This window comes from Lampetra planeri, chromosome 55 (assembly GCF_965212315.1).
Source record: "Lampetra planeri chromosome 55, kcLamPlan1.2.h2, whole genome shotgun sequence".
Lineage (NCBI taxonomy): Eukaryota > Metazoa > Chordata > Hyperoartia > Petromyzontiformes > Petromyzontidae > Lampetra > Lampetra planeri.
The window spans coordinates 1,815,981-1,841,661 of record NC_136161.1 but is presented as its reverse complement, the minus strand read 5'-3'; the positions used below and the strand labels follow the sequence as shown (position 1 = coordinate 1,841,661).

The following is a 25,681-nucleotide window of genomic DNA, read 5'->3' as shown; positions in this document are numbered from 1 at the left end:
CGGCGCTCCGCTCGTTGTTGTGAGCGTCGCTCCTCCATCCTCCGTTGTTGCTGGAGGGCGACTGCCTCCAACTGCCCAGCAGCTACCTCGGTGGCCCATGAAGGTGGCAATTTCTGGTGCAGGCCAATCCGTTTGAAAGGCAATGCGGACACGATTATCAAAGCACGTTTGTTTGTGGTTAATGCAGACTTTGGTGATGCCTTGCAATAATCGGTATCGATTTGGTGTTTGAACATCTGAACACAACTCCGATGTTATTGGTGGAAAAGCTAATGCCTAATTCTTTAATCATCATCACCCCCCGCCCCCGACTGCAAAAACATTGTCAGAACCCTTCTAGAAACTTAGCGAGGCTTTTTTGGGTAACACACATGGGATAACAATCATAAAAATGAATAAAAATAATTGTCTGAAAACGTGACGCCATTTTGCGTAATTTCTGTGATGCCCCTGCCTATAGCGTCACTTCCTATGATGTCACTTCCTATGACGTCACTTCCTATGTCACTTCCTGTGTTTTTTCTCGCCAAAAGTATTGACATCGTGTGACATTATTTTAAATAGGCAAGGCCATATTTTCATCAACGGAACTTTATGGAAAATCTTACAAATGCTTTGGTCAATATTTTTTGCGTGAATCTGTGAATCGGATCGCTCACCTGTCTTCACTCGAGGTAGCTTGTGTCCAGGGTAACCCATGTTGTCATGGAAGTTTGAATTCACATCCGGGTCAAAGGGCATCCCTAAGGAATACACGGAGACATGTGAAGACACGCATCAGCTCCATCTCTGATGATGGGGACTGTGTCCAATTCTATTGAGGATTTGTGAGCTCCTCACACAATCCAGACATTAAAATAACAACACCAACAACTCAAACAAGACAAAGATGCACCGTGTAGCCTTAACAGACTGTTGGGGCAAGTGCTGTTAGCGAGCGTCTATGAAGGCCAGCATGGCACACTAGGGAGTGGGTGGCCAGCACCACTCTTAGCCACCTTTGTCTCCCCAGTGGAGATGTTTACACATCACACCAGGTATTCATTTAAGGCCGAGTCGACCTAGAGGAGGCCCAGGACCGGTACAGATAATCGTCACCGGTGTTGGCCGTGAGCAGCAATTACAGCGCACTAACCACTACACTACCACATACTCACTCGCACAGACACATAATCACACACCAAATCACTCTCACAAGTTCATAGGCTGCAAAGAAAGTCTAGCAGCCTCCTACCATTGTTATTGCGCTGATCTGGCCCATGCCTTCCAATCACTCCAGACCAGGTGTCTGCATCATGACCCGCTCGGACATGAAAGTCACCCTATCTCGAGGGTGGCGATGAAATAAAATATTGTACCTGTGTCTCCCAGGAGGTCAAGCTCTCTGCAGACACACGCCACGGAGACCTGCAGTCCCACACACAGCTTCCGCAGTCTCCACACCTCCTCCATCTGACGCGTACGTGGAGAGACACACGGGGAGAGCGGTGGCGACACGGGGAGAGAGACACGGGGAGAGAGGTGGCGACACGGGGAGAGAGACACGGGGAGAGAAGCACGGGGAAAGAGACACGGGGAGAGAGGTGGAGACACGGGGAGAGACACACAGGGAGAGAGGTGGAGACACGGGGAGAGAGACACGGGGAGAAAGGTGGAGACACGGGGAGAGAGACACGGGGAGAGAAGCACGGGGAAAGAGACACGGGGAGACAGGTGGAGACACGGGGAGAGAGGTGGAGACACGGGGAGAGAGACATGGGGATAGATCCATGGGGGAGAGAGAGGGGGACACGCGGAGAGAGACACGGGATAAAGACACGGGGAGAGACACAGGGAGAGAGACATGCAAAAGACGGAGTAGTCAATTTTCCATCCACAGAAAATTGTACTTTGGTGATGGTAGTTGTAATGGTAGTTGTTGTGATAGTAATGGTGGTTATGGTAGTTGTAGTGATGATGGTAGTTGCGGCAGTGGTTGTAGTTTGAGTAACTCTATTGGTGGTAGTTGTAGTTTTCTTCTTTTGTATTTCTGATGTAGATGCGAGGCTACAACTGCAATTTCACGTTCAGGTGGTCAAGCCAAATAACTGCGTAAGGACCAGAGGAGTGGACCGTCGCTGTGATATCTACTTCGTATTTGTGGGTCGTCGGGCATTGTGTCATTATAAATGTTGTAGTCTGTTCTGGATGACCAAAGTCGCATGCTGGAGAGTTTTTAATCTTCCATTTGTGCACCAGGTATCCACATCTGCCTCGGTTTGTGTGGATCCAATTGAGGGTGGACCATGCGCTTCGCGAATTATAATTATTTAAGGTGCAGCAAATGGGTCCACAAGGACTTGCGTGAGTTCAAGCGTTGACGAGGAGTCTTACTGAGGTCCCAGTGAATGGGTGACTGTTTGCATCGAGTCGAAGGACTTCCCAGAGGGTTGCAGCGTTGCAGCTGATGGGTGGGGTTAGAGATTTGGCGACAGCACAGGCAACCACGGAGTTGGAGGTCGTCTTGAGGGTTCCAGTCATACACCACCAAATTGCAGTGTTCAGTTGGACATTAACAAGTCGAGAGGTGATGACTTCTGGTCTACACTGGTGCACAGCGTTCGGCTACAGAGGACACAAGCGCCATCGTTGATGTCCGCGGCACTGAGCGTGCTGATGCTCTCCAGCGAGTGTTTACAAGTTTCTGGAGCAGGTTTACCCTTGAATTTGGATTTAAAGCTTTCGTGACTGCAGGGATTCATATTCTTGGTTCTTTTGGTAAAGCCACGTAGAAGGGAAATAATAAAAGAATAAAAAGAATAAAACAATAAAATTAAATCACGACGTTTTGATTGCAACACAAGCAATCATCATCAGGTGTGAAAACCACAGCAAGACAATTTTTTAAAAAGTAGCGGATTTTTTTTTCACTTTTTTCAAATTGTCTTGCTGTGGTTTTCACACCTGATGATGATTGCTTGTGTTGCAGTCCAAACGTCGCGAGAATTTTATTGTTTTATTTTTATTATTTTATCATTTCCCTTGTACGTGACTTTACCGAAAGAACCAAGAATGTGTTCACCCTTGTTATGGTCTTGGCGGCTATCTTATGCAGGTGGCCATGGAAGATTCGTGTGAGGTCCTGCTTCACTCCCGAGGTAGGTCAGAGTGGGGTCGTGACGCACGGCGTTGCCGTAGGTCACTTTCGGGGTGTGCTTCGCGCTGATATTGTCAACGTGAAATTCAGCGACGATTTGTAGTTGTAGGGATTGGACTCGAGCCTCCATTTCTGGAAGTGTTCCCCCCTTGCTGTTTAGATCTTTGTTCAGAGTGGATTCGATGTCATTACAAGTGGCTGCTTGCGTTGCCAGGGCAAGGTCATCCGGGTATACAAATTTGCATAACCCAGTTGGCGGCACGTCGCTGGTGTAGAGACGTTGAAGAGCATTGGCGCCGGTACCAAACTTGGTTGCAATCCATTGTTGAGGAACCGAGGTGAGCTGGCGCTGTCACCCATATAGACAGCCTATTGCTCAGCATCGTCCATATCAGGTTTATTGTGTCGAGGCGAAGGATGGTCCTTGCGAGCTTCAACATCAAGCCCTTAATCCAGGCTGTGTCGTAGGACAACGACAAGTCCACAAAGGCCATGCAGGTCTTGGCCTTCTTCTGGAATACGGCCTCGATCTGCGTTGCAAGGGCCCCAAACTTCGTCACAGCAGCAGCTGCTGCGTCCAGGCCGAACTCCCAATGCTCGTTCTGCAGGGGATCACGGACTCCACGAGGGGGCCGATTCTCCGGAGGATGATGCATTCCAGGAGTTTGTAGACCGTGCACAGGAGTGGTATTGGCCGATAGCTTCCCGGGTGGTGGGTTGGTTTCCCCGGTCTGGGCGTGGCCAGAACCATCGCCTCCCGCCATACTTTTGGGATGCATCCGGTTTTCATGGTTTTGGTGTACAGATATTCCAGCCATTGGTGACCCTTAGGGCCTAAGTAATGAAGGAATTCTGGGGGATACCATCTCTGCCAGCAGCCTTGCCTTTCGTCATTGCAGCCAGACCCTCACTCACTTCCACTGTGCTGATGGAGGCAGGGTCTTGTGAAGAAATTTAGTCCAATGTCCGGTGTAATTTAGCAATGGATCTCTCGCTTAATATTTGCCGAGGAGTCCTTTTGTGTTCTCAAGTGTGTGAAGTCCAGGCCTTCAATGCACTCAGTCTACCGCTGACATCTGGCTGAGAGGCAGGGCCTTTCCAATCTTTGGGTTGCCCGACTGGTCATACTGTCGGAGCAGGTCCTGGGTCTCTTTTGTCCAGCAGGAAGTGGATTGTTTCTGGAAGCCTCGGGAGATGCCCTCCTTGGCAGCTGCAGTTAGGAGGCCAATAACACGGTGATAGCATCCTGGTGCCGCAATAATTTGACTCACCACTCTCTCTACAGCCTCTTTTTACGCACTTTATACAGGTAGGAACAACAGGTTCCACACTGCCCACCAGGGATTATTTGTCTGTCTGTCGTGCATAGCCACGCCCTCGATTTGTATTCCATAGAGCGCTTCGGACGGGCTCACCACCACGTGACGCGCCGCCCCACGCAGCTTGCGCCGCCCCACGCAGCTTGCGCCGCGTGACACGGATCGCACGAATGCGTCGTCCAACCAAGTTCCTACCTGCCCACTCCGAAGGAAAGTGTTTGAACTCACTCAGTCTGTTGTTGTTGTTGTCGTATCCTCAAATCTTGTAACTCAATTTTTACCCACTTTCCAATGTGGTATCGACTGCAAACTTGGTATACTTATGTCATACTGATGACAATACTATATTCTATCATAAAAAAAAACATTTTTAAACAAACTTTTTTACATGTTATGTTTCGGCTTAGCTCTAATTGTCCACGGTAAACTGACGTTGGCTGTAATTGACCACGCGCTCCCTTACGTTATGGCAAGCTTCGGGACCACTTCCTGGAGTCGTGGAGTTCTTCCATTACTAGTACGGTACATTTCATTAAAGCATGTTTAAAAAAGTTTTTAAAAATATTACTTATTAGTGGTCCCAGTCAGCTTTGACCAGGTTCCACCTTGGCAATTGTTTAGACAGAATCACGGGGATTTCGATGATGTGGGTGATGTGGGTGATGATGTGGGCGATGATGTGGGCGATGATGTGGGCGATGATGTGGGCGATGATGTGGGCGACGATGTGGGCGACGATGTGGGCGACGATGTGGGCGATGATGTGGGTGACGATGTGGGCGACGATGTGGGCGATGATGTAGGTGACGATGTGGGTGCCGATGTGTGTGACGATGTGGGTGACGATGTGGGTGACGATGTGGGTGATGATGTGGATGTGGGTGATGATGTGGGTGATGATGTGGGTGACGATGTGGGTGACAATGTGGGTGACGATGTGGATGATGTGGGTGATGATGTGGCTGATGATGTGGGTGACGATGTGGGTGACGATGTGGGTGACGATGTGTGTGACGATGTGGGTGATGATGTGGGTGATAATGTGGATGATGATGTGGGTGATGATGTGGGTCACCCAACAAGATGACTCTGTCCCGAGTGGCCACTTTTGCCAGCACCTGTGACAGGAGGTCATAGAAGGCATCTGACTCATCGGCTTTGCCTGCATCCCTCCACGGATGTTCGTCTTCGGTGGGGGCATAAGTAACCACGACCACCACTCCTCGCCTCTGGTTGATGGGAAGGCGAGCCCAAAGTATCCTGGGGCTTACAGCTTCACACAACTCACCGCCACGCTCCCACGCCCCCTTCATTCTTTTGTTCAAAAGAAGAGCCACACCCTGTTGTTTGGCAGTCTCCTGCCCCGAGTAGAGGACTGTCCACCCCTCATGGTGGCAGGAGCCAGAACCGGTCCACCGGACCTCCTGAATGCCACAGAGATCCAGGCGGTACCGGTCCAGCTCCCGACAAAGGAGTGGCAGCCTCTCCTCTGCGGTGAGCGTTCGAAAATTCCACGTGGCCATCCGTAGTGGCTTTTCGTTGTTTCTGGAGGAGCCCCGAGGGTGAAAATTCAATCTCCTGGCTCCGCCAATTGGGGTTTGGCTAGGAGACGTCATAGACGCCTGTCCCCCCGGGGGCCTCCGGCACAAGCTTATTTGTTACAGATTTATGTTTAATTCGTAGTTTCGTGGTAATAAATTGAGGGTGGAGGGGTTACCAGCCCCTCGCACCCATCCAGAGCGCCCGTTTAGCCACTGTGGTGGTCACAGATGCCATGAGGGGAGAGGCCAATGAGGCGTTAGCCCTCCCCCACAGCACTGTCCACGACAGTGTTGCCCGTCCGGCACCGCGAGGAGGTAGGAGGTTGTTTTGCCGGACCATGCCCGAGTTGGTCATGATGCTGGCACCTGGTCTGGAGTGATTGGAATGCATGGGCCAGATCAGCTCAATAACAACGGTAGGAGGCTGCTAGATTTTTGTGCAGCCCATGGGCTTGTAATTACCAACACGCTCTTCCGGCATCGGCGCATCCACACAACATCATGGATGCATGCCGGGTACAAGCAAGAACAGCTGCTGGACTACATAGTGACGGACCAGGGGATGCAAGCACATGTCCTTGACACCAGGACCTACCGTGGAGCTGATCTGTCCTCTGACCATCGACTAGTCATCTGTAAGATGCGCCTGCCATTCTTCCGCTCCGGTGGTGGGTGTACACCCAGGACCCCATTCCAACCTAAAGTGGCCTGGTCTCAGTTAGCTGATGAAAGTTGCAAGCGAGAATTTCATCATCGCTTGCAGCTGGGGTTGGCATCATCCCCCACGCCTCCTGATGTCGAGGGTAAATGGGCGAGGTTTAGGACTGTGACTCATGCAGCTGCAATGGCTGCTTTGGGTACGCGGTCCAGACCTCCCCAGAAACCCTGGCTGACAGAGGAGGTGTTCAGGTTAGTTGAGAAAAAGCGACAGGCCCACTCTCATCGGCTACAGCATCCGACTTCAGAGAATGAGGAGGTTTACCGCAGCCTTCGCTCGGAGGTTCGGAGAGCCGTAAGGCGCTGCAAGGATGGGTGGTGGTCACGGGTTGCTGAGGAGATGGAGTCTGCCTCAGTGGCTCGCGATCACAAATCACTATTTAACTCCACCAAAAAAGTAACCTGCAGCGTCACACCTATTACCATCATTAGGGGAAAAAAACGGTGATCCAATCTCTGACCCCCAAGGAACAGGTTTGCAGATTTGCTGAGCATTTCTGTGAGGTCCTGGGGGAGGGGAATTCACTCAGCCAGGAAAACATCATGGCACAAAGTGGGGATAACCCTGCTGAGGCTGCGGTGCCTCAAATATTGGAAGAGGTCACCCCCTGTGAGTGGCTGGCTGAGGTGCCATCTGTTGAGGAAGTACTGAAGGCGATCCGGAGTCTGAGACTAGGAAAGGCACCGGGCAGAGATGATCTCCCAAGCGAAATGCTCAGGGAGGGTGGCGTTTGTGCACAGACTGCCCTACATGACATCATAACAGTCTGGACCACTGGACGGGTTCCGCAGGATTGGAAGGAAGCCCTGGTGGTTCCCCTCTTTAAGAAGGAGGACAGCACAGACTGTAACAACTACAAGGGCATCTCACTCCTCAATGTGCCGGGAAAGGTCCTGGCAAGGATTATTCAACATCGCCTTGCTAGGCACGCTGAGGAGAGGCTTGCGGAGCCCCAATGCGGTTTCAGGAAAGGGCGGTCCTGCACGGATGCCATATTTTCTGTCCGTCTGCTACAGCAGAGGTGTAGGGAATTCCAACAAGACCTACATCTCTGCTTTATTGACCTGGTCAAGGCCTATGATACCATCAGTAGGCCTGGGCTCTGGGTTGTTCTTCGTGCTTTCGGAGTCCTTGACCCTCTGCTCACGATCATTAAGGACCTTCATGATGGTGAGCGGGCCCGGGTGAAACTACGTGGCCGGGAGTCAGAGCCTTTCCCTGTACACTTTGGGGTGCGACAGGGATGTCCTCTGGCTCCCACATTATTTAACATCTATTTTGACCACGTAGTTTGTGAAGCCTTCAATAGCTGTATCGAGGGAATTTCCATTTGGTACAGATATAATGGGAGGCTGATCGATGCCCGGGTGCGATCAAGGGATGGCTCCCTATTGGTCAACCACGTTATGTATGCCGATGATTTGGTAATAGCTGCTCATTCAGAGGAGGAGTTGGAGACGCTGCTGCTGCTGAGACTGGAGCGTGCCACTAAGAGGTGGGGCCTTGCCATCAGCCCCACCAAAACTAAGCACCTGCCTGGGTATTTTGCAGAGGTGGGACAAAGTCATTGTTATGCAAGTCCAAGTCGAGTCGCAAGTCATCAAATTCATGACTCGAGTCTGACTCGAGTCCAAGTCACATGACTCGAGTCCACATCTCATAGGTGGGACAAAGTCATTGTTATGCAAGTCCAAGTCGAGTCGCAAGTCATCAAATTCATGACTCGAGTCTGACTCGAGTCCAAGTCACATGACTCGAGTCCACACCTCTGGTATTTTGTACCATCGGGCACTCCACCCCCACAACTCCCAATCGGTGATGGGGCAGTAGTGGAGAGAGTGGAGAGTTTCCCATACCTGGGCAGTGTGTTTATGACCGGCTCCAGTTTAACAGCAGAGGTCTCACTCCGAATCAGTCGAGCAGCAATATCTTTTCATCGGTTGCACAACGCTGTGTGGAAGCTAGCTGGTCTGTCGCTCCGCACGAAGCTTCAGGTCTTCTCGGCCAGTCATTCCCTCCCTTCTCTACACTTGTGAAACGTGGACCCCCCTAATGGAGCATCTTTGCCGGTTGGAAACATTTAGGCTGGCCTGCCTACGATCCATCCTGGGTTTAACCAGGCTGGATTGTGTGAGGAACTCACAAATCCTTGAAAGATCTGGGCAAAGTCCCATCGGTGAGCTCCTCCGGCAGGCAAGGCTGTGGTGGCTGGGTCACGTAGCCCGCATTCCCAGCCACCGCATGCCTAAACAGCTTTTGTTCGGCCGGATCGAGGGGGCTAAACGGGCGCGGCACGGGCTAGAGAAGAAAAGGAGTGATGTGGTACAGGAGGACGTGGAGCTGAGTGGACTTGCTGATGACTGGTATCAGCGGTGTCAAGATCGGCCTCTGTGGAGGAGGCTTGTGAAGGACGCTACTGGGCAGTTGGAGGCAGTCGCCCTCCAACAACAACGGAGGTCGGAGGAGCGACGCTCACAACAACGAGCGGAGGTGGCGAAAGCACAGCAAGTTGGTACAGTAGGGAGCACAGGTGGTGCATCAGCCAGTCATCTCGGTCATCTCAGTCAGTCGACCCGTGGCACCTGGGTCTGCCCCGTGACCTCCTGCCAGCGGGCGTTCGACACTTCACGTGGCCTCAAGGTGCACCTAGCCTGGCACAAGCGTCATGGTGACGTCACCACCACTTAGTGGCGAATGGCGGTTGTTGTTGTTGTTGATGATGTGGGTGATGATGTGGGCGATGATGTGGGTGATGATGTGGGTGATGATGGGCCAATGTTGACTTTCGGGGACACTCACGGGGAGTATTTTGCGGCATGCGTGAAGTATGCTCCCACTTTGATCTTTGGAAACGATGGCGAGAGGGGTCCAGCTTGTAGTCATGTTGCCAGCAAGCCGAGTGGAAAGTTGCTTGCTGCTTGGGATCGGCAACCAGGTGCAGATCTTCAGCGGGCATCCAGTCCGGCGAGGTCTTCGCCCTCGGCCTGATCTACTGCAGAGTCCCACATAGTACGGTAGCTGTCAAAGTCGCCAACGTATAGGGCTGGGATTGGTCCACTTGAGAGCGCCGGCTTTGGCCATTTTTAATGAGGGGCCTTGTACACGTTGGCGATGTGCAGCTCCCACCCTATCTTGATGCCGGTGGTGTAGGTGGCTTCTTTTTCAGTTGGTGGGAAGGCGTCGTGTTTACGTATATGGACAAACCATATTTCAGGTGGTAATGGCTCATCGTGAGGTTGGATCCATGGATGCGGCAGCGACTGACACGTAGGGGCATCAAGACGTGGGTTTCTTGGAGCGTCAGGACATCAATGTTGTGGGTTTTCATTACAATCGCAAGGCACTCAGTCCTTCACTTGGGAAAGTCCCTCAATGTTCAGTTGGATGATCCTTGTCCCAGGACCTATCTGATGCGTTGTTTGGCTCTGAAGAGGGCCGCTTGCTTAGTTTTTATTGTTACTCTGGAGACTGGGAGATCGATAATGGATGTTCGGTCAACATACTGATAGAATTCGTCGTGATTTCTCACCTAACGGAGTGTGCTGCATGAAGGCTGCCATATTTTCATTCCCAGTGGTACTGATGGTAGTTGTAGTGGTAGTTGATGGTGTATTCATATTCTTAGGGTTTTTTTTCGATAAAGTCACGTAGGTAAAAATTTTACATAATAAAAGTAAAATAAAAAATAAAAATCACGACGTTTCGGAGGCAACACAAGCTTCCTTCTTCAGGTGGAACCGTCACAGCACGATTGCTGTATCAAGTAAGAGAAATTCCAAGAGACCCGACCTTGTATATATACTGGTTGAGGGTGGGAGGAGCCAATGTAGGCGCCTGGATCGGAGTTTTGTATTATTATTATTGTGAGTTTGGTGCGGCTGAGGCTGCTGCTAGGAATGAGCCTTGTTGTGTAGACTGGTTGAACTGGGAGATACCAGAGTTGTTGAGGTGCGGCTGCTGTAAAGGTGCGGCTGCTGTAAATGGGACTGAGCCTTTGTTATGTAGATGAAACAGCCATTTGCTATGTTGCTGGGATTAATTCTAGATTTGCCAAACATATGTGGTAAAACTTAAAGCAGGAAACCAGTGTGTGAAAAAACAAGAAACTGTACGGTAACTGAAGAATGGTGCCTGTCAAATAAGATGGTCCAAATATGTGTAGTTACATCTTTTTTGCATGGTTAATAACATCTTTCCAATGATTACTCAGTTTGTACCCATCATCACGGTTGAAATTATGTCTGTGTTTGTATATTTGGATGGCTTCATGTACAAACCTTTGATGGTAGCCAGGAGGTTTGCAGAGTACCTTGGTCTCGGAAAAAACAATCTCATGAGAGCCCACAGCGTTGTAGCAATGATCGGCAACGGCAGAAGAATCAGTTTTGCCGTGTTTCAGATCTGACTTGTGCTTGCGGACATGATCAGAGATATGATGTTTCGTTTCTCCAATGTAACAATCACCACAGCTGCAACTCAGTTTGTAGACTCCAGGGTATTGTAAGCCAGGAATGACATCTTTCACATATGGAATTAGATCACGGATTTTATGTACTGTACTGAATCGGACTTGGATCTTATGTTTGTTTAGAATTTTGGAGATCTTTTTGGTCACGCCTGCTATGTATGGCAACGTGATAGTTTTGATCGGAGTTTCAAGTGGCTGTTTCTGTATGGTGGGAGAAACAGCTTGGCGGATGGTGCGGTCAGAGTATCCGTTCATCCTGAGGGCCCGATGTACATGTCTTAATTCACTGGCCAGGTGGTGTTGGTCAGACATGCCATGAGCTCTGTGGTATAGCGTTTTGATGAGATAATTGTTTTGAGATGGGTGGTGGTGGGAATCAGGTTTCAAGTAGGAATCTGTGTGGGTGGCTTTCCTGTAGACAAAATGTCCCAAGGATCCGTCAGGTCTCCTCTCAAACAAAATATCTAAGAATGGTAGTTTACCATCTTTCTCCACTTCCATGGTGAATCTGATGGATGGGTGTCTGGAATTGATGTGGTCCAAGAAGTGGTTCAATGCTGGGAGGCCATGTGGCCAAATGACGAAAGTGTCATCCACATACCTCTTCCACAGGGAAGGACGCAGGGTGGATGTCTGGATGGCGTCTGATTCAAACTTTTCCATGAACATGTTGGCTATCACTGGTGACAAGGGGGAGCCCATAAGGGTACCCACATTCTGTTTGTAGAAGGTGCCATTCCAGGTAAAATAAGTGTTGGTGAGGCAATGCCTAACCAGCGCAGGTACATCCGAATTTAATCCATGTTGGACCAAGTGCTCAATTATTGTAAGGGTGTCAGGTACTGGGACTTTGGTAAACAGAGATACTACATCAAAACTGACGAGGATATCATCAGGAGATAGTACCATGTCCTTGACCATAAAGACTAATTGGGTTGAGTTGAGTACTGCCGAAGAGGTCTTGCCTGTGAAGGGAAGCAGAGTATCTGATAGAAAACTGGCTAGTTTGTAGGTAGTAGAGTTGATTGTCGACACGATGGGTCATAGCGGGGTGCCTTCTTTATGGATCTTGGGAAGACCATAGAGTCTGGGAGGTCTTGCCGCTGATGGTTTTAGAGAGGGACGTTTGGTTGATGGTGGTTGTAGTGGTAGTAGTTGTAGTGGTAGTTGTAGTGGTGGTAGTTGTAGTGATAGTAGTTGTAGTGGTGGTAGTTGTAGTGATAGTTGTAGTGATAGTAGTTGTAGTGATAGTAGTTGTAGTGGTAGTTATGATTGTGGTGGTTGTAGTGGTAGTGGCATTCACCATGAGACCCATGTCTCCGCGTGTCTCCGTATCTCGGTGTCTCCGCGTCTCCGCATCGCACACCTCCAGTCTCAGCTTGTCCCGTGTCTCCCCGAGTCTCCGCGTCTCCTCCACCAGAGACTGGAAACGCAGCGTCTGGTGGCGCAGCAAAGCTGAGACACGGGGAGACACAGTCACACACGGAGACACACGGAGACACACGGAGACACACGGAGACACACGGGGAGACACACGGGGAGACACACGGAGACACACACGGAGACACACATGGAGACACACGGAGAGACGCAGTCACACACGGAGACACACGGGGAGACAGGGAGACGCAGGCACACACAGAAACACACGGGGAGTCACATGGGGAGACACACGGAGACACACGGGGAGACAGAGGGAGACAGGGAGACGCAGGCATATGAGTACAAGGGACAGAGACATGTCCCTGTGTCTCCCTATCCCCGTGTCTGCCTGTCTTACTGTGTGTCTCTTTCCACGTCTCCCTGTCTCCATGTCTCCTTCTCTCCCCGTCTGTGTGTCTCTCTCGTATCTCCCTATCCCCATGTCCAAGTGTCTCTCTGTGCGTCTCTCTCCATGTGTCTCTGTGTGTCTCTCTCTCTCGTGTGCCCCTATCCCAAGTTCCCGTGTCTCCCTGTCTGTGTGTCTCTCTCTGTCTCTCTCCATGTATTCTTGTCTCTGTGTCTCTGTCTCCATGTCTGTCTGTGTGTCTCTCTCTGTCTCTCTCTCCATGTCTTCTTGTCTCTGTGTCTCTCTCCGTGTCTGTCTGTGTCTCTCTGTGCGTCTCTCTCCATGTGTCTCTGTGCGTCTCTCTGTGTGTCTCTCTGTGTCTCCCTGTCTCTCTGTGTCTCTCTGTGTGTCTCTGTGTGTGTCTCTCCATGTCTCTCTCTGTCTCTCTCCATTTTTCTCTGTGTGTTTCTCTGTGTGTCTCTCTGTGTGTCTCTGTGTGTCTCTCTGTGTGTCTCTCCACGTGTTTCCACGTCTCACCATCCTCGTACGAGTCGCGCATCGCCATCTCCACAAGCTCCTGGTTCAAGTTCTTCTCCAGCTGCTGCTGCTGCTGACGCTGCTGTTGTAGTGTTACCGATTGTTGCCGTGTAAACTGCTGCTGCTGCTGCCGATGATGATGCTGGTACTGCAAGTACTGCTGGTACTGCTGGTACTGCTTCTGTTGCTGTTGCAGTAGTGGTGGCGGCTGTACATCCGGCTGTTGTGGGCTGTGCTTTGGTTGTGATGTCCCATGCTGCGACCGTGTGGGCGACGACTGATGGAGCGAGTGCGGCTGTGGTTGTGCGTACTGCGACTGTTGTGGTTGTAGTGGTTGTTGTAGTGGTTGTTGTGGTGGTGGTTGTTGCTGCTGTGTGTAGTACTGTTGCGGTGAAATCTGACGGTGTTGGCTGTACTGCAGCTGCTGTTCCTCCGTGTACTGCGAATGTTGAATGTGATCTGCCTGTTGCTGTGTGTACGGCTGTTGTTGAGTGTACTGGGTGTACGGCTGTTGTGCATAGGGTGGTTGTGCATACGGTGGCTGTAATTGCTGTGTGTAATCCATCTGGACATGCTGCTGTTGAGTGTACAACTGTTGCTGTTCCTGTGTGTGCTTTTGCTGTTGTGGAGATAGTTGTTGTTGTTGTGTGTGATATTGTTGTGGAGATAGTTGTTGTTGTTGCTGCGTGTGATATTGTTGTTGTGATGGTTGTTGTTGTTGTTGTGGTTGCTGCGTGTACTGCAGTGAAGGTTGTAATGGCGATTGCTGCCGTGCGTACTGCGGTGATGAATGTTGTGGTTGTTGTTGTTGTGGTTGTTGTTGTTGCTGTGTGTACTGCGGTGGTGGCGATGGTTGTTGTGTTTGTGGTGGCGACTGTTGCGCGCAATTTTGTTGTGCCTGCTGTGCGTATTGTTGTTGAGTGTACTGCGGTTGTTGTTGTTGTGGTGGTTGTTGATGTGTGTACTGCAGTGAATGTTGTGTTTGCTGTGTGTACTGTGGTGAATGTTGTTGTTGTTGTTGTTGTGGTGGTGGTGTGTACTGTGGTGATGGTTGCTGCTGTGGGTACTGGGGTTGTTGTGGTTGTTGTTGTTGTGGTGTGTAAAGCAGCGATGGTTGCTGCTGTGGGTACTGTGGCGAATGTTGTTGTTGTTGTTGTGGTGGTGTGTAAAGCAGCGATGGTTGTTGTTGTTGTTGCTGCTGTGTGTACTGCTGTTGTTGTTGCTGTTTGTACTGTGGTTGTTGTTGTTGTTGTGGGTACTGCAGTTGTTGTGGTTGTTGCTGCTGTGTGTACTGCAATTGCTGTTGATGTGTGTGTTGTGGGGATTGTTGTGGATACTGCGGTTGTTGTGGCGGTGGTTGTTGCTGTGTGTACTGCGGTTGTTGTGGTGGTTGTTGTTGTAGGTACTGCGATTGTTGTGGTCTGTACTGCAGCTGTTGTTGTGGTGGTTGTTGTTGTTGTGGGTACTGCAGCTGTTGTTGTTGTTGCCCCGTAGCTGTAAGTGTCAGGAATGAGTTGGAAGTGCCACAGGGAGCCTGCGGGAAAACTCCGGGAGACTTCTCGCGGAGCCCCAGCGGAGGGGTCGACGCTCCGGGAGACTTCTCCCGGTACCCCAGCGGAGGGGTCGACGCTCCGGGAGACTTCTCCCGGTACCCCAGCGGAGGGGTCGACGCTCCGGGAGACTTCTCCCGGTACCCCAGCGGAGGGGTCGACGCTCCGGGAGACTTCTCCCGGTACCCCAGGGGAGGGGTCGACGCTCCGGGAGACTTCTCGCGGTACCCCAGCGGAGGGGTCGACCCTCCGGAAGACTTCTCACGGTACCCCAGCGGAGGGGTCGACGCTCCGGGAGACTTCTCCCGGTACCCCATGGGAGGGGTCGACCCTCCGGGAGACTTCTCCCGGAGCCCCAGCGGAGGGGTCGACATTCCCGGATTTCTCGACGACGGTGGCGATGGCAGTGACGGCTTTCCCAACGCGGCACTCGGAATTCCGGAGGTCCACGGTGAAGCCGCCCAGAGCCCTCCCGGGGAAGGAGCAGAGATTCCTGCGGAAGTCTCGGACTCCCCCCACGCAGCGCTCGGCATTCCCCATGCGGCCGCTGCCAACGTTCCGGAGGAGGGAGACGGGAACGGAATTCTCCAGGAAGGAGGCGCAATTTCCACGGGGCCAGGAGCCGGAATTCCCACGGGGTGAGCGGCCACGTTGTCGAAGGACCGTGCCGGCGACGCTTGGGCCCAGCGTTCTAAGAGCCCGGGGGAAGAAGATCTGCGGGGGGCCGAGGCGGAAAGGGGGTCCAGTTGCCAAGGGAATGCCGGCGCCCGCTCACAACCGCCATCCGCCTGCGGTGCACGGAGGGGCTGTGGCGGAGAGGCTGACGGTGGCGTCGGGCCGTTGCCCGACTGTCGATTCCACAGTAGCCAAGCGGTCGACTGCTGGCTCGGGTGTAGCGGAGAGACTGAATGTGGTATGGGGTTGTTGTTCGACTGTAGGCCCGGCTGGAAGTCCGCGTGTAGAAGCGACGTTGTCTGTGCGTCGTAGCCCGGCTGTCGGTCCGCCTGTAGCGGAGGGACCGCCGGGTTCGGCCGCTGGTCGGGGCGTAGCACGGGAGGCGGCCACCGGTTGGGCTGTAGCGGCGAGCACGCCTGCAGTTCGTAGTTGGGCTGTAGTGGAGTCAGAGTAGGGGGCTGAGCGGCGTGGAGCGGATTTGACCGCAGCGGGGAGACGGCCTGTACCCTCGGCGACGGCCTCTCCGGCTGTAGCCAAGAGACCGAATGCGCCGACGGGTTTGCCTGTAGTTCGGAGTGCGGCGGAGAGGCCGGTCGAGAGGCCGGCTGTAGCTCGGCCTGTAGGGGACCGACCGCCTGTGTCTTGGCGACCGCCTGCTGGTCTCGGGGGAGCTTAGGGGCTGCCTGTAGACTTGGGTTCGGGGGACAGGGTGACTGTTGCGTGGGCTGTAGGCGAGGCTGTAGCGGGGACACCGCCTGTACCCTTGGGTTTGCCTGTTGGCCCGAGTGTAGTGGTGGCGATGGTGTTGATGGTTGAAGTGGTATTGTTGATAGTGATAATGGTGGTGATGTTGTTGTTGTTGCTGCTGAGTTTGATGTGAGTGTTGAGGGTGATGACGATGTTGTTGTTGTTGTTGATGTTGTTGATGCGTCACAATCCAGGTTGGGTTGCGTTTCCTTCGTGACCAGATCGGACGACGTCATCATCACTGCAGCCATCACAACGCTGAAACACAAACACACGTGTGAGTCTGAGTCTGTGTGTGGTGAATCTGTGAGTCTATAGATCTGTGTGGTGAGTCTGTGGGTCTGTGTGGTGAGTCTAAGGGTCTCTGTGTAGTGGGTCTATGGGTCTCTATGTGGTGAGTCTGTGGATCTCTGTGTGTGGCGAGTCTATGGGTCTCTGTGTGGTGAGTCTGTGGGTCTCTGTGTGGTGAGTCTGTGGGTCTCTGTGTGATGAGTCCGTGGGTCTCTGTGTGAGTGAGTCTGTGGGTCTCTGTGTGGTGAGTCTGTGGGTCTCTGTGTAGTGTCCATGGGTCTCTGTGTGAGTGAGTCTATGGGTCTCTGTGTGGTGAGTCTATGGGTCTGTGTGGTGAGTCTGTGGGTCTCTGTGTGGTGAGTATGTGGGTCTCTGTGTGGTGAGTTTGTGGGTCTCTTTGTGATGAGTCTGTGGGTCTCTGTGTGGTGAGTCTGTGGGTCTCTGTGTGGGTGTCTATGGGTCTCTGTGTGGTGAGTCTGTGGGTCTCTGTGTGGTGAGTCTGTGGGTCTCTGTGTGGTGAGTCTGTGGGTCTCTGTGTAGTGAGTCTGAGTCTCTGTGTCTCTGTGTGTCTATGAGTCTGTAAGTCTGGGTCTCTGTGTAGTGAGTCTATGTGTTTGTGTGTCTATGGGTCTCTGGGTCTCTGTGTGGTGAGTCTGTGGATCTCTGTGTGGTGAGTCTGTGGGTCTCTGTGTGGTGAGTCTGTGGGTCTCTGTGTGTGTCCATGGGTCTCTGTGTGAGTGAGTCTGTGGGTCTCTGTGTGGTGAGTCTATGGGTCTCTGTGTGGTGAGTCTGTGGGTCTCTGTGTGGTGAGTCTGTGGGTTTCTGAGTGGTGAGTCTGTGGGTCTCTGTGTGATGAGTCCATGGGTCTCTGTGTGAGTGAGTTTGTGGGTCTCTGTGTGGTGAGTCTGTGGGTCTCTGTGTAGTGAGTCTGTGGGTCTCTGTGTAGTGTCCATGGGTCTCTGTGTGAGTGAGTCTATGGGTCTCTGTGTGGTGAGTCTGTGGGTCTCTGTGTGGTGAGTCTGTGGGTTTCTGAGTGGTGAGTCTGTGGGTCTCTGTGTGATGAGTCCATGGGTCTCTGTGTGAGTGAGTTTGTGGGTCTCTGTGTGGTGAGTCTGTGGGTCTCTGTGTAGTGAGTCTGTGGGTCTCTGTGTAGTGTCCATGGGTCTCTGTGTGAGTGAGTCTATGGGTCTCTGTGTGGTGAGTCTATGGGTCTGTGTGGTGAGTCTGTGGGTCTCTGTGTGGTGAGTCTGTGGGTCTCTGTGTGATTAGTCTGTGTGTCTCTGTGTGATGAGTCTGTGTGTCTCTGTGTGGTGAGTCTGTGGGTCTCTGTGTAGTGAGTCTCTGGGTCTCTGTGTGGTGAGTCTGTGGGTCTCTGTGTGATGAGTCTGTGGGTCTGTGTGGTGAGTCTGTGGGTCTCTGTGTGGTGAGTCTGTGGGTCTCTGTGTGGTGAGTCTGTGGGTCTCTGTGTGGGTGTCTATGGGTCTCTGTGTGGTGAGTCTATGGGTCTCTGTGTGGTGAGTCTGTGGGTCTCTGTGTGAGTATGTGGGTCTCTGTGTGGTGAGTCTGAGTCTATGTGTGAGTGAGTCTGTGAGTCTATGGGTCTCTGTGTGGGTGTCTATGGGTCTCTGTGTGGGTGTCTATGGGTCTCTGTGTAGTGGGTCTGTGTGTGGTGAGTCTGAGGGTCTCTGTGTGATGAGTCTGTGGGTCTCTGTGTGATGAGTCTGTGGGTCTCTGTGTGGTGAGTCTGTGTGTCTCTGTGTGGTGAGTCTGTGGGTCTCTGTGTGATGAGTCTGTGTGTCTCTGTGTGATGAGTCTGTGGGTCTCTGTGTGGTGAGTCTCTGGGTCTCTGTGTGGTGAGTCTGTGGGTCTCTGTGTGATTAGTCTGTGTGTCTCTGTGTGATGAGTCTGTGTGTCTCTGTGTGGTGAGTCTGTGGGTCTCTGTGTAGTGAGTCTCTGGGTCTCTGTGTGGTGAGTCTGTGGGTCTCTGTGTGATGAGTCTGTGGGTCTGTGTGGTGAGTCTGTGGGTCTCTGTGTGGTGAGTCTGTGGGTCTCTGTGTGGTGAGTCTGTGGGTCTCTGTGTGGGTGTCTATGGGTCTCTGTGTGGTGAGTCTATGGGTCTCTGTGTGGTGAGTCTGTGGGTCTCTGTGTGAGTATGTGGGTCTCTGTGTGGTGAGTCTGAGTCTATGTGTGAGTGAGTCTGTGAGTCTATGGGTCTCTGTGTGGGTGTCTATGGGTCTCTGTGTAGTGGGTCTCTGTGTGGTGAGTCTGAGGGTCTCTGTGTGATGAGTCTGTGGGTCTCTGTGTGATTAATCTATGGGTATCGATGTGGTGAGTCTGTGGGTCTCTGTGTGGTGAGTCTGTGGGTCTCTGTGTGTGGCGAGTCTATGGGTCTGTGTGGTGAGTCTGTGGGTCTCTGTGTGGTGAGTCTGTGGGTTTCTGAGTGGTGAGTCTGTGGGTCTCTGTGTGATGAGTCCATGGGTCTCTGTGTGAGTGAGTTTGTGGGTCTCTGTGTGGTGAGTCTGTGGGTCTCTGTGTAGTGAGTCTGTGGGTCTCTGTGTAGTGTCCATGGGTCTCTGTGTGAGTGAGTCTATGGGTCTCTGTGTGGTGAGTCTATGGGTCTGTGTGGTGAGTCTGTGGGTCTCTGTGTGGTGAGTCTGTGGGTCTCTGTGTGGTGAGTCTGTGGGTCTCTGTGTATGGTGAGTCTGTGGGTCTCTGTGTGGTGAGTCTGTGTGTCTCTGTGTGATTAGTCTGTGTGTCTCTGTGTGGTGAGTCTCTGGGTCTCTGTGTAGTGAGTCTCTGGGTCTCTGTGTGGTGAGTCTGTGGGTCTCTGTGTGATGAGTCTGTGGGTCTGTGTGGTGAGTCTGTGGGTCTCTGTGTGGTGAGTCTGTGGGTCTCTGTGTGGTGAGTCTGTGGGTCTCTGTGTGGGTGTCTATGGGTCTCTGTGTGGTGAGTCTATGGGTCTCTGTGTGGTGAGTCTGTGGGTCTCTGTGTGAGTATGTGGGTCTCTGTGTGGTGAGTCTGAGTCTATGTGTGAGTGAGTCTGTGAGTCTATGGGTCTCTGTGTGGGTGTCTATGGGTCTCTGTGTAGTGGGTCTCTGTGTGGTGAGTCTGAGGGTCTCTGTGTGATGAGTCTGTGGGTCTCTGTGTGATGAGTCTGTGGGTCTCTGTGTGGTGAGTCTGTGTGTCTCTGTGTGGTGAGTCTGTGGGTCTCTGTGTGATGAGTCTGTGTGTCTCTGTGTGATGAGTCTGTGGGTCTCTGTGTGGTGAGTCTCTGGGTCTCTGTGTGGTGAGTCTGTGGGTCTCTGTGTGATTAGTCTGTGTGTCTCTGTGTGATGAGTCTGTGTGTCTCTGTGTGGTGAGTCTGTGGGTCTCTGTGTAGTGAGTCTCTGGGTCTCTGTGTGGTGAGTCTGTGGGTCTCTGTGTGATGAGTCTGTGGGTCTGTGTGGTGAGTCTGTGGGTCTCTGTGTGGTGAGTCTGTGGGTCTCTGTGTGGTGAGTCTGTGGGTCTCTGTGTGGGTGTCTATGGGTCTCTGTGTGGTGAGTCTATGGGTCTCTGTGTGGTGAGTCTGTGGGTCTCTGTGTGAGTATGTGGGTCTCTGTGTGGTGAGTCTGAGTCTATGTGTGAGTGAGTCTGTGAGTCTATGGGTCTCTGTGTGGGTGTCTATGGGTCTCTGTGTAGTGGGTCTCTGTGTGGTGAGTCTGAGGGTCTCTGTGTGATGAGTCTGTGGGTCTCTGTGTGATTAATCTATGGGTCTCGATGTGGTGAGTCTGTGTGGTGAGTCTGTGGGTCTCTGTGTGTGGCGAGTCTATGGGTCTGTGTGGTGAGTCTGTGGGTCTCTGTGTGGTGAGTCTGTGGGTTTCTGAGTGGTGAGTCTGTGGGTCTCTGTGTGATGAGTCCATGGGTCTCTGTGTGAGTGAGTTTGTGGGTCTCTGTGTGGTGAGTCTGTGGGTCTCTGTGTAGTGAGTCTGTGGGTCTCTGTGTAGTGTCCATGGGTCTCTGTGTGAGTGAGTCTATGGGTCTCTGTGTGGTGAGTCTATGGGTCTGTGTGGTGAGTCTGTGGGTCTCTGTGTGGTGAGTCTGTGGGTCTCTGTGTGGTGAGTCTGTGGGTCTCTGTGTATGGTGAGTCTGTGGGTCTCTGTGTGGTGAGTCTGTGTGTCTCTGTGTGATTAGTCTGTGTGTCTCTGTGTGGTGAGTCTGTGGGTCTCTGTGTAGTGAGTCTCTGGGTCTCTGTGTGGTGAGTCTGTGGGTCTCTGTGTGGTGAGTCTGTGGGTCTCTGTGTGGTGAGTCTGTGGGTCTCTGTGTGGGTGTCTGTGGGTCTCTGTGTGGTGAGTCTATGGGTCTCTGTGTGGTGAGTCTGTGGGTCTCTGTGTGAGTATGTGGGTCTCTGTGTGGTGAGTCTGAGTCTATGTGTGAGTGAGTCTGTGAGTCTATGGGTCTCTGTGTGGGTGTCTATGGGTCTCTGTGTAGTGGGTCTCTGTGTGGTGAGTCTGAGGGTCTCTGTGTGATGAGTCTGTGGGTCTCTGTGTGATTAATCTATGGGTATCGATGTGGTGAGTCTGTGGGTCTCTGTGTGGTGAGTCTGTGGGTCTCTGTGTGTGGCGAGTCTATGGGTCTGTGTGGTGAGTCTGTGGGTCTCTGTGTGGTGAGTCTGTGGGTTTCTGAGTGGTGAGTCTGTGGGTCTCTGTGTGATGAGTCCATGGGTCTCTGTGTGAGTGAGTTTGTGGGTCTCTGTGTGGTGAGTCTGTGGGTCTCTGTGTAGTGAGTCTGTGGGTCTCTGTGTAGTGTCCATGGGTCTCTGTGTGAGTGAGTCTATGGGTCTCTGTGTGGTGAGTCTATGGGTCTGTGTGGTGAGTCTGTGGGTCTCTGTGTGGTGAGTCTGTGGGTCTCTGTGTGGTGAGTCTGTGGGTCTCTGTGTATGGTGAGTCTGTGGGTCTCTGTGTGGTGAGTCTGTGTGTCTCTGTGTGATTAGTCTGTGTGTCTCTGTGTGGTGAGTCTCTGGGTCTCTGTGTAGTGAGTCTCTGGGTCTCTGTGTGGTGAGTCTGTGGGTCTCTGTGTGATGAGTCTGTGGGTCTGTGTGGTGAGTCTGTGGGTCTCTGTGTGGTGAGTCTGTGGGTCTCTGTGTGGTGAGTCTGTGGGTCTCTGTGTGGGTGTCTATGGGTCTCTGTGTGGTGAGTCTATGGGTCTCTGTGTGGTGAGTCTGTGGGTCTCTGTGTGAGTATGTGGGTCTCTGTGTGGTGAGTCTGAGTCTATGTGTGAGTGAGTCTGTGAGTCTATGGGTCTCTGTGTGGGTGTCTATGGGTCTCTGTGTAGTGGGTCTCTGTGTGGTGAGTCTGAGGGTCTCTGTGTGATGAGTCTGTGGGTCTCTGTGTGATGAGTCTGTGGGTCTCTGTGTGATGAGTCTGTGGGTCTCTGTGTGGTGAGTCTGTGTGTCTCTGTGTGGTGAGTCTGTGGGTCTCTGTGTGATGAGTCTGTGTGTCTCTGTGTGATGAGTCTGTGGGTCTCTGTGTGGTGAGTCTCTGGGTCTCTGTGTGGTGAGTCTGTGGGTCTCTGTGTGATTAGTCTGTGTGTCTCTGTGTGATGAGTCTGTGTGTCTCTGTGTGGTGAGTCTGTGGGTCTCTGTGTAGTGAGTCTCTGGGTCTCTGTGTGGTGAGTCTGTGGGTCTCTGTGTGATGAGTCTGTGGGTCTGTGTGGTGAGTCTGTGGGTCTCTGTGTGGTGAGTCTGTGGGTCTCTGTGTGGTGAGTCTGTGGGTCTCTGTGTGGGTGTCTATGGGTCTCTGTGTGGTGAGTCTATGGGTCTCTGTGTGGTGAGTCTGTGGGTCTCTGTGTGAGTATGTGGGTCTCTGTGTGGTGAGTCTGAGTCTATGTGTGAGTGAGTCTGTGAGTCTATGGGTCTCTGTGTGGGTGTCTATGGGTCTCTGTGTAGTGGGTCTCTGTGTGGTGAGTCTGAGGGTCTCTGTGTGATGAGTCTGTGGGTCTCTGTGTGATTAATCTATGGGTCTCGATGTGGTGAGTCTGTGTGGTGAGTCTGTGGGTCTCTGTGTGTGGCGAGTCTATGGGTCTGTGTGGTGAGTCTGTGGGTCTCTGTGTGGTGAGTCTGTGGGTTTCTGAGTGGTGAGTCTGTGGGTCTCTGTGTGATGAGTCCATGGGTCTCTGTGTGAGTGAGTTTGTGGGTCTCTGTGTGGTGAGTCTGTGGGTCTCTGTGTAGTGAGTCTGTGGGTCTCTGTGTAGTGTCCATGGGTCTCTGTGTGAGTGAGTCTATGGGTCTCTGTGTGGTGAGTCTATGGGTCTGTGTGGTGAGTCTGTGGGTCTCTGTGTGGTGAGTCTGTGGGTCTCTGTGTGGTGAGTCTGTGGGTCTCTGTGTATGGTGAGTCTGTGGGTCTCTGTGTGGTGAGTCTGTGTGTCTCTGTGTGATTAGTCTGTGTGTCTCTGTGTGGTGAGTCTGTGGGTCTCTGTGTAGTGAGTCTCTGGGTCTCTGTGTGGTGAGTCTGTGGGTCTCTGTGTGATGAGTCTGTGGGTCTGTGTGGTGAGTCTGTGGGTCTCTGTGTGGTGAGTCTGTGGGTCTCTGTGTGGTGAGTCTGTGGGTCTCTGTGTGGGTGTCTATGGGTCTCTGTGTGGTGAGTCTATGGGTCTCTGTGTGGTGAGTCTGTGGGTCTCTGTGTGGTGAGTCTGAGTCTATGTGTGAGTGAGTCTGTGAGTCTATGGGTCTCTGTGTGGGTGTCTATGGGTCTCTGTGTAGTGGGTCTCTGTGTGGTGAGTCTGAGGGTCTCTGTGTGATGAGTCTGTGGGTCTCTGTGTGATGAGTCTGTGGGTCTCTGTGTGGTGAGTCTGTGTGTCTCTGTGTGGTGAGTCTGTGGGTCTCTGTGTGATGAGTCTGTGTGTCTCTGTGTGATGAGTCTGTGGGTCTCTGTGTGGTGAGTCTCTGGGTCTCTGTGTGGTGAGTCTGTGGGTCTCTGTGTGATTAGTCTGTGTGTCTCTGTGTGATGAGTCTGTGTGTCTCTGTGTGGTGAGTCTGTGGGTCTCTGTGTAGTGAGTCTCTGGGTCTCTGTGTGGTGAGTCTGTGGGTCTCTGTGTGATGAGTCTGTGGGTCTGTGTGGTGAGTCTGTGGGTCTCTGTGTGGTGAGTCTGTGGGTCTCTGTGTGGTGAGTCTGTGGGTCTCTGTGTGGTGAGTCTGTGGGTCTCTGTGTGGGTGTCTATGGGTCTCTGTGTGGTGAGTCTATGGGTCTCTGTGTGGTGAGTCTGTGGGTCTCTGTGTGAGTATGTGGGTCTCTGTGTGGTGAGTCTGAGTCTATGTGTGAGTGAGTCTGTGAGTCTATGGGTCTCTGTGTGGGTGTCTATGGGTCTCTGTGTAGTGGGTCTCTGTGTGGTGAGTCTGAGGGTCTCTGTGTGATGAGGCTGTGGGTCTCTGTGTGATGAGTCTGTGGGTCTCTGTGTGGTGAGTCTGTGTGTCTCTGTGTGGTGAGTCTGTGGGTCTCTGTGTGGTGAGTCTCTGGGTCTCTGTGTGGTGAGTCTGTGGGTCTCTGTGTGATGAGTCTGTGGGTCTGTGTGGTGAGTCTATGGGTCTCTGTGTAGTGGGTCTATGGGTCTCTATGTGGTGAGTCTGTGGATCTCTGTGTGTGGCGAGTCTATGGGTCTCTGTGTGGTGAGTCTGTGGGTCTCTGTGTGGTGAGTCTGTGGGTCTCTGTGTGATGAGTCCGTGGGTCTCTGTGTGAGTGAGTCTGTGGGTCTCTGTGTGGTGAGTCTGTGGGTCTCTGTGTAGTGTACATGGGTCTCTGTGTGAGTGAGTCTATGGGTCTCTGTGTGGTGAGTCTATGGGTCTGTGTGGTGAGTCTGTGGGTCTCTGTGTGGTGAGTATGTGGGTCTCTGTGTGGTGAGTTTGTGGGTCTCTTTGTGATGAGTCTGTGGGTCTCTGTGTGGTGAGTCTGTGGGTCTCTGTGTGGGTGTCTATGGGTCTCTGTGTGGTGAGTCTGTGGGTCTCTGTGTGGTGAGTCTGTGGGTCTATGTGTGGTGAGTCTGTGGGTCTCTGTGTAGTGAGTCTGAGTCTCTGTGTCTCTGTGTGTCTATGAGTCTGTGAGTCTGGGTCTCTGTGTAGTGAGTCTATGTGTTTGTGTGTCTATGGGTCTCTGGGTATCTGTGTGGTGAGTCTGTGGGTCTCTGTGTGGTGAGTATGTGGGTCTCTGTGTGGTGAGTCTGTGGGTCTCTGTGTGGTGAGTCTGTGGGTCTCTGTGTGGTGAGTCTGTGGGTCTCTGTGTGTGTCCATGGGTCTCTGTGTGAGTGAGTCTGTGGGTCTCTGTGTGGTGAGTCTATGGGTCTCTGTGTGGTGAGTCTGTGGGTCTCTGTGTGGTGAGTTTGTGGGTCTCTGTGTGTGGCGAGTCTATGGGTCTGTGGGTCTCTGTGTGGTGAGTCTGTGGGTCTCTGAGTGGTGAGTCTGTGGGTCTCTGTGTGATGAGTCCATGGGTCTCTGTGCGAGTGAGTCTGTGGGTCTCTGTGTGGTGAGTCTGTGGGTCTCTGTGTAGTGAGTCTGTGGGTCTCTGTGTAGTGTCCATGGGTCTCTGTGTGAGTGAGTCTATGGGTCTCTGTGTGGTGAGTCTATGGGTCTGTGTGGTGAGTCTGTGGGTCTTTGTGTGGTGAGTCTGTGGGTCTCTCTGTGGTGAGTCTGTGGGTCTTTGTGTGGTGAGTCTGTGTGTCTCTGTGTGGTGAGTCTGTGGGTCTCTGTGTAGTGAGTCTCTGGGTCTCTGTGTGGTGAGTCTCTGGGTATCTGTGTGGTGAGTCTGTGGGTCTCTGTGTGGTGAGTCTGTGGGTCTATGTGTGCTGAGTCTCTGGGTCTCTGTGTGGCGAGTCTGTGAGTCTCTGTGTGGTGAGTCTGTGGGTCTCTGTGTGGTGAGTCTGTGGGTCTCTGTGTGGTGAGTCTGTGGGTCTCTGTGTGGGTGTCCT

At 52.4% G+C, this 25,681-nt stretch overlaps 1 protein-coding gene across 2 annotated transcripts in view; it reads right to left on the bottom strand.

Moving 5' to 3' along the window:
* Window positions 1–25,681, bottom strand: part of LOC144735407 (uncharacterized) — a 53,656-nt gene that overhangs the window by 5,296 nt on the left and 22,679 nt on the right. For both annotated transcript variants that reach the window (XM_078617798.1, XM_078617799.1), the window contains exons 2-5: window positions 13,488–16,717; window positions 12,486–12,637; window positions 1,359–1,452; window positions 660–743 (exon numbers count right to left, since the gene is read on the bottom strand). In XM_078617798.1, coding sequence (XP_078473924.1) covers window positions 660–743; window positions 1,359–1,452; window positions 12,486–12,637; window positions 13,488–16,717 — 3,560 coding nt within the window. The remainder of the gene's footprint in view (window positions 1–659; window positions 744–1,358; window positions 1,453–12,485; window positions 12,638–13,487; window positions 16,718–25,681) is intronic.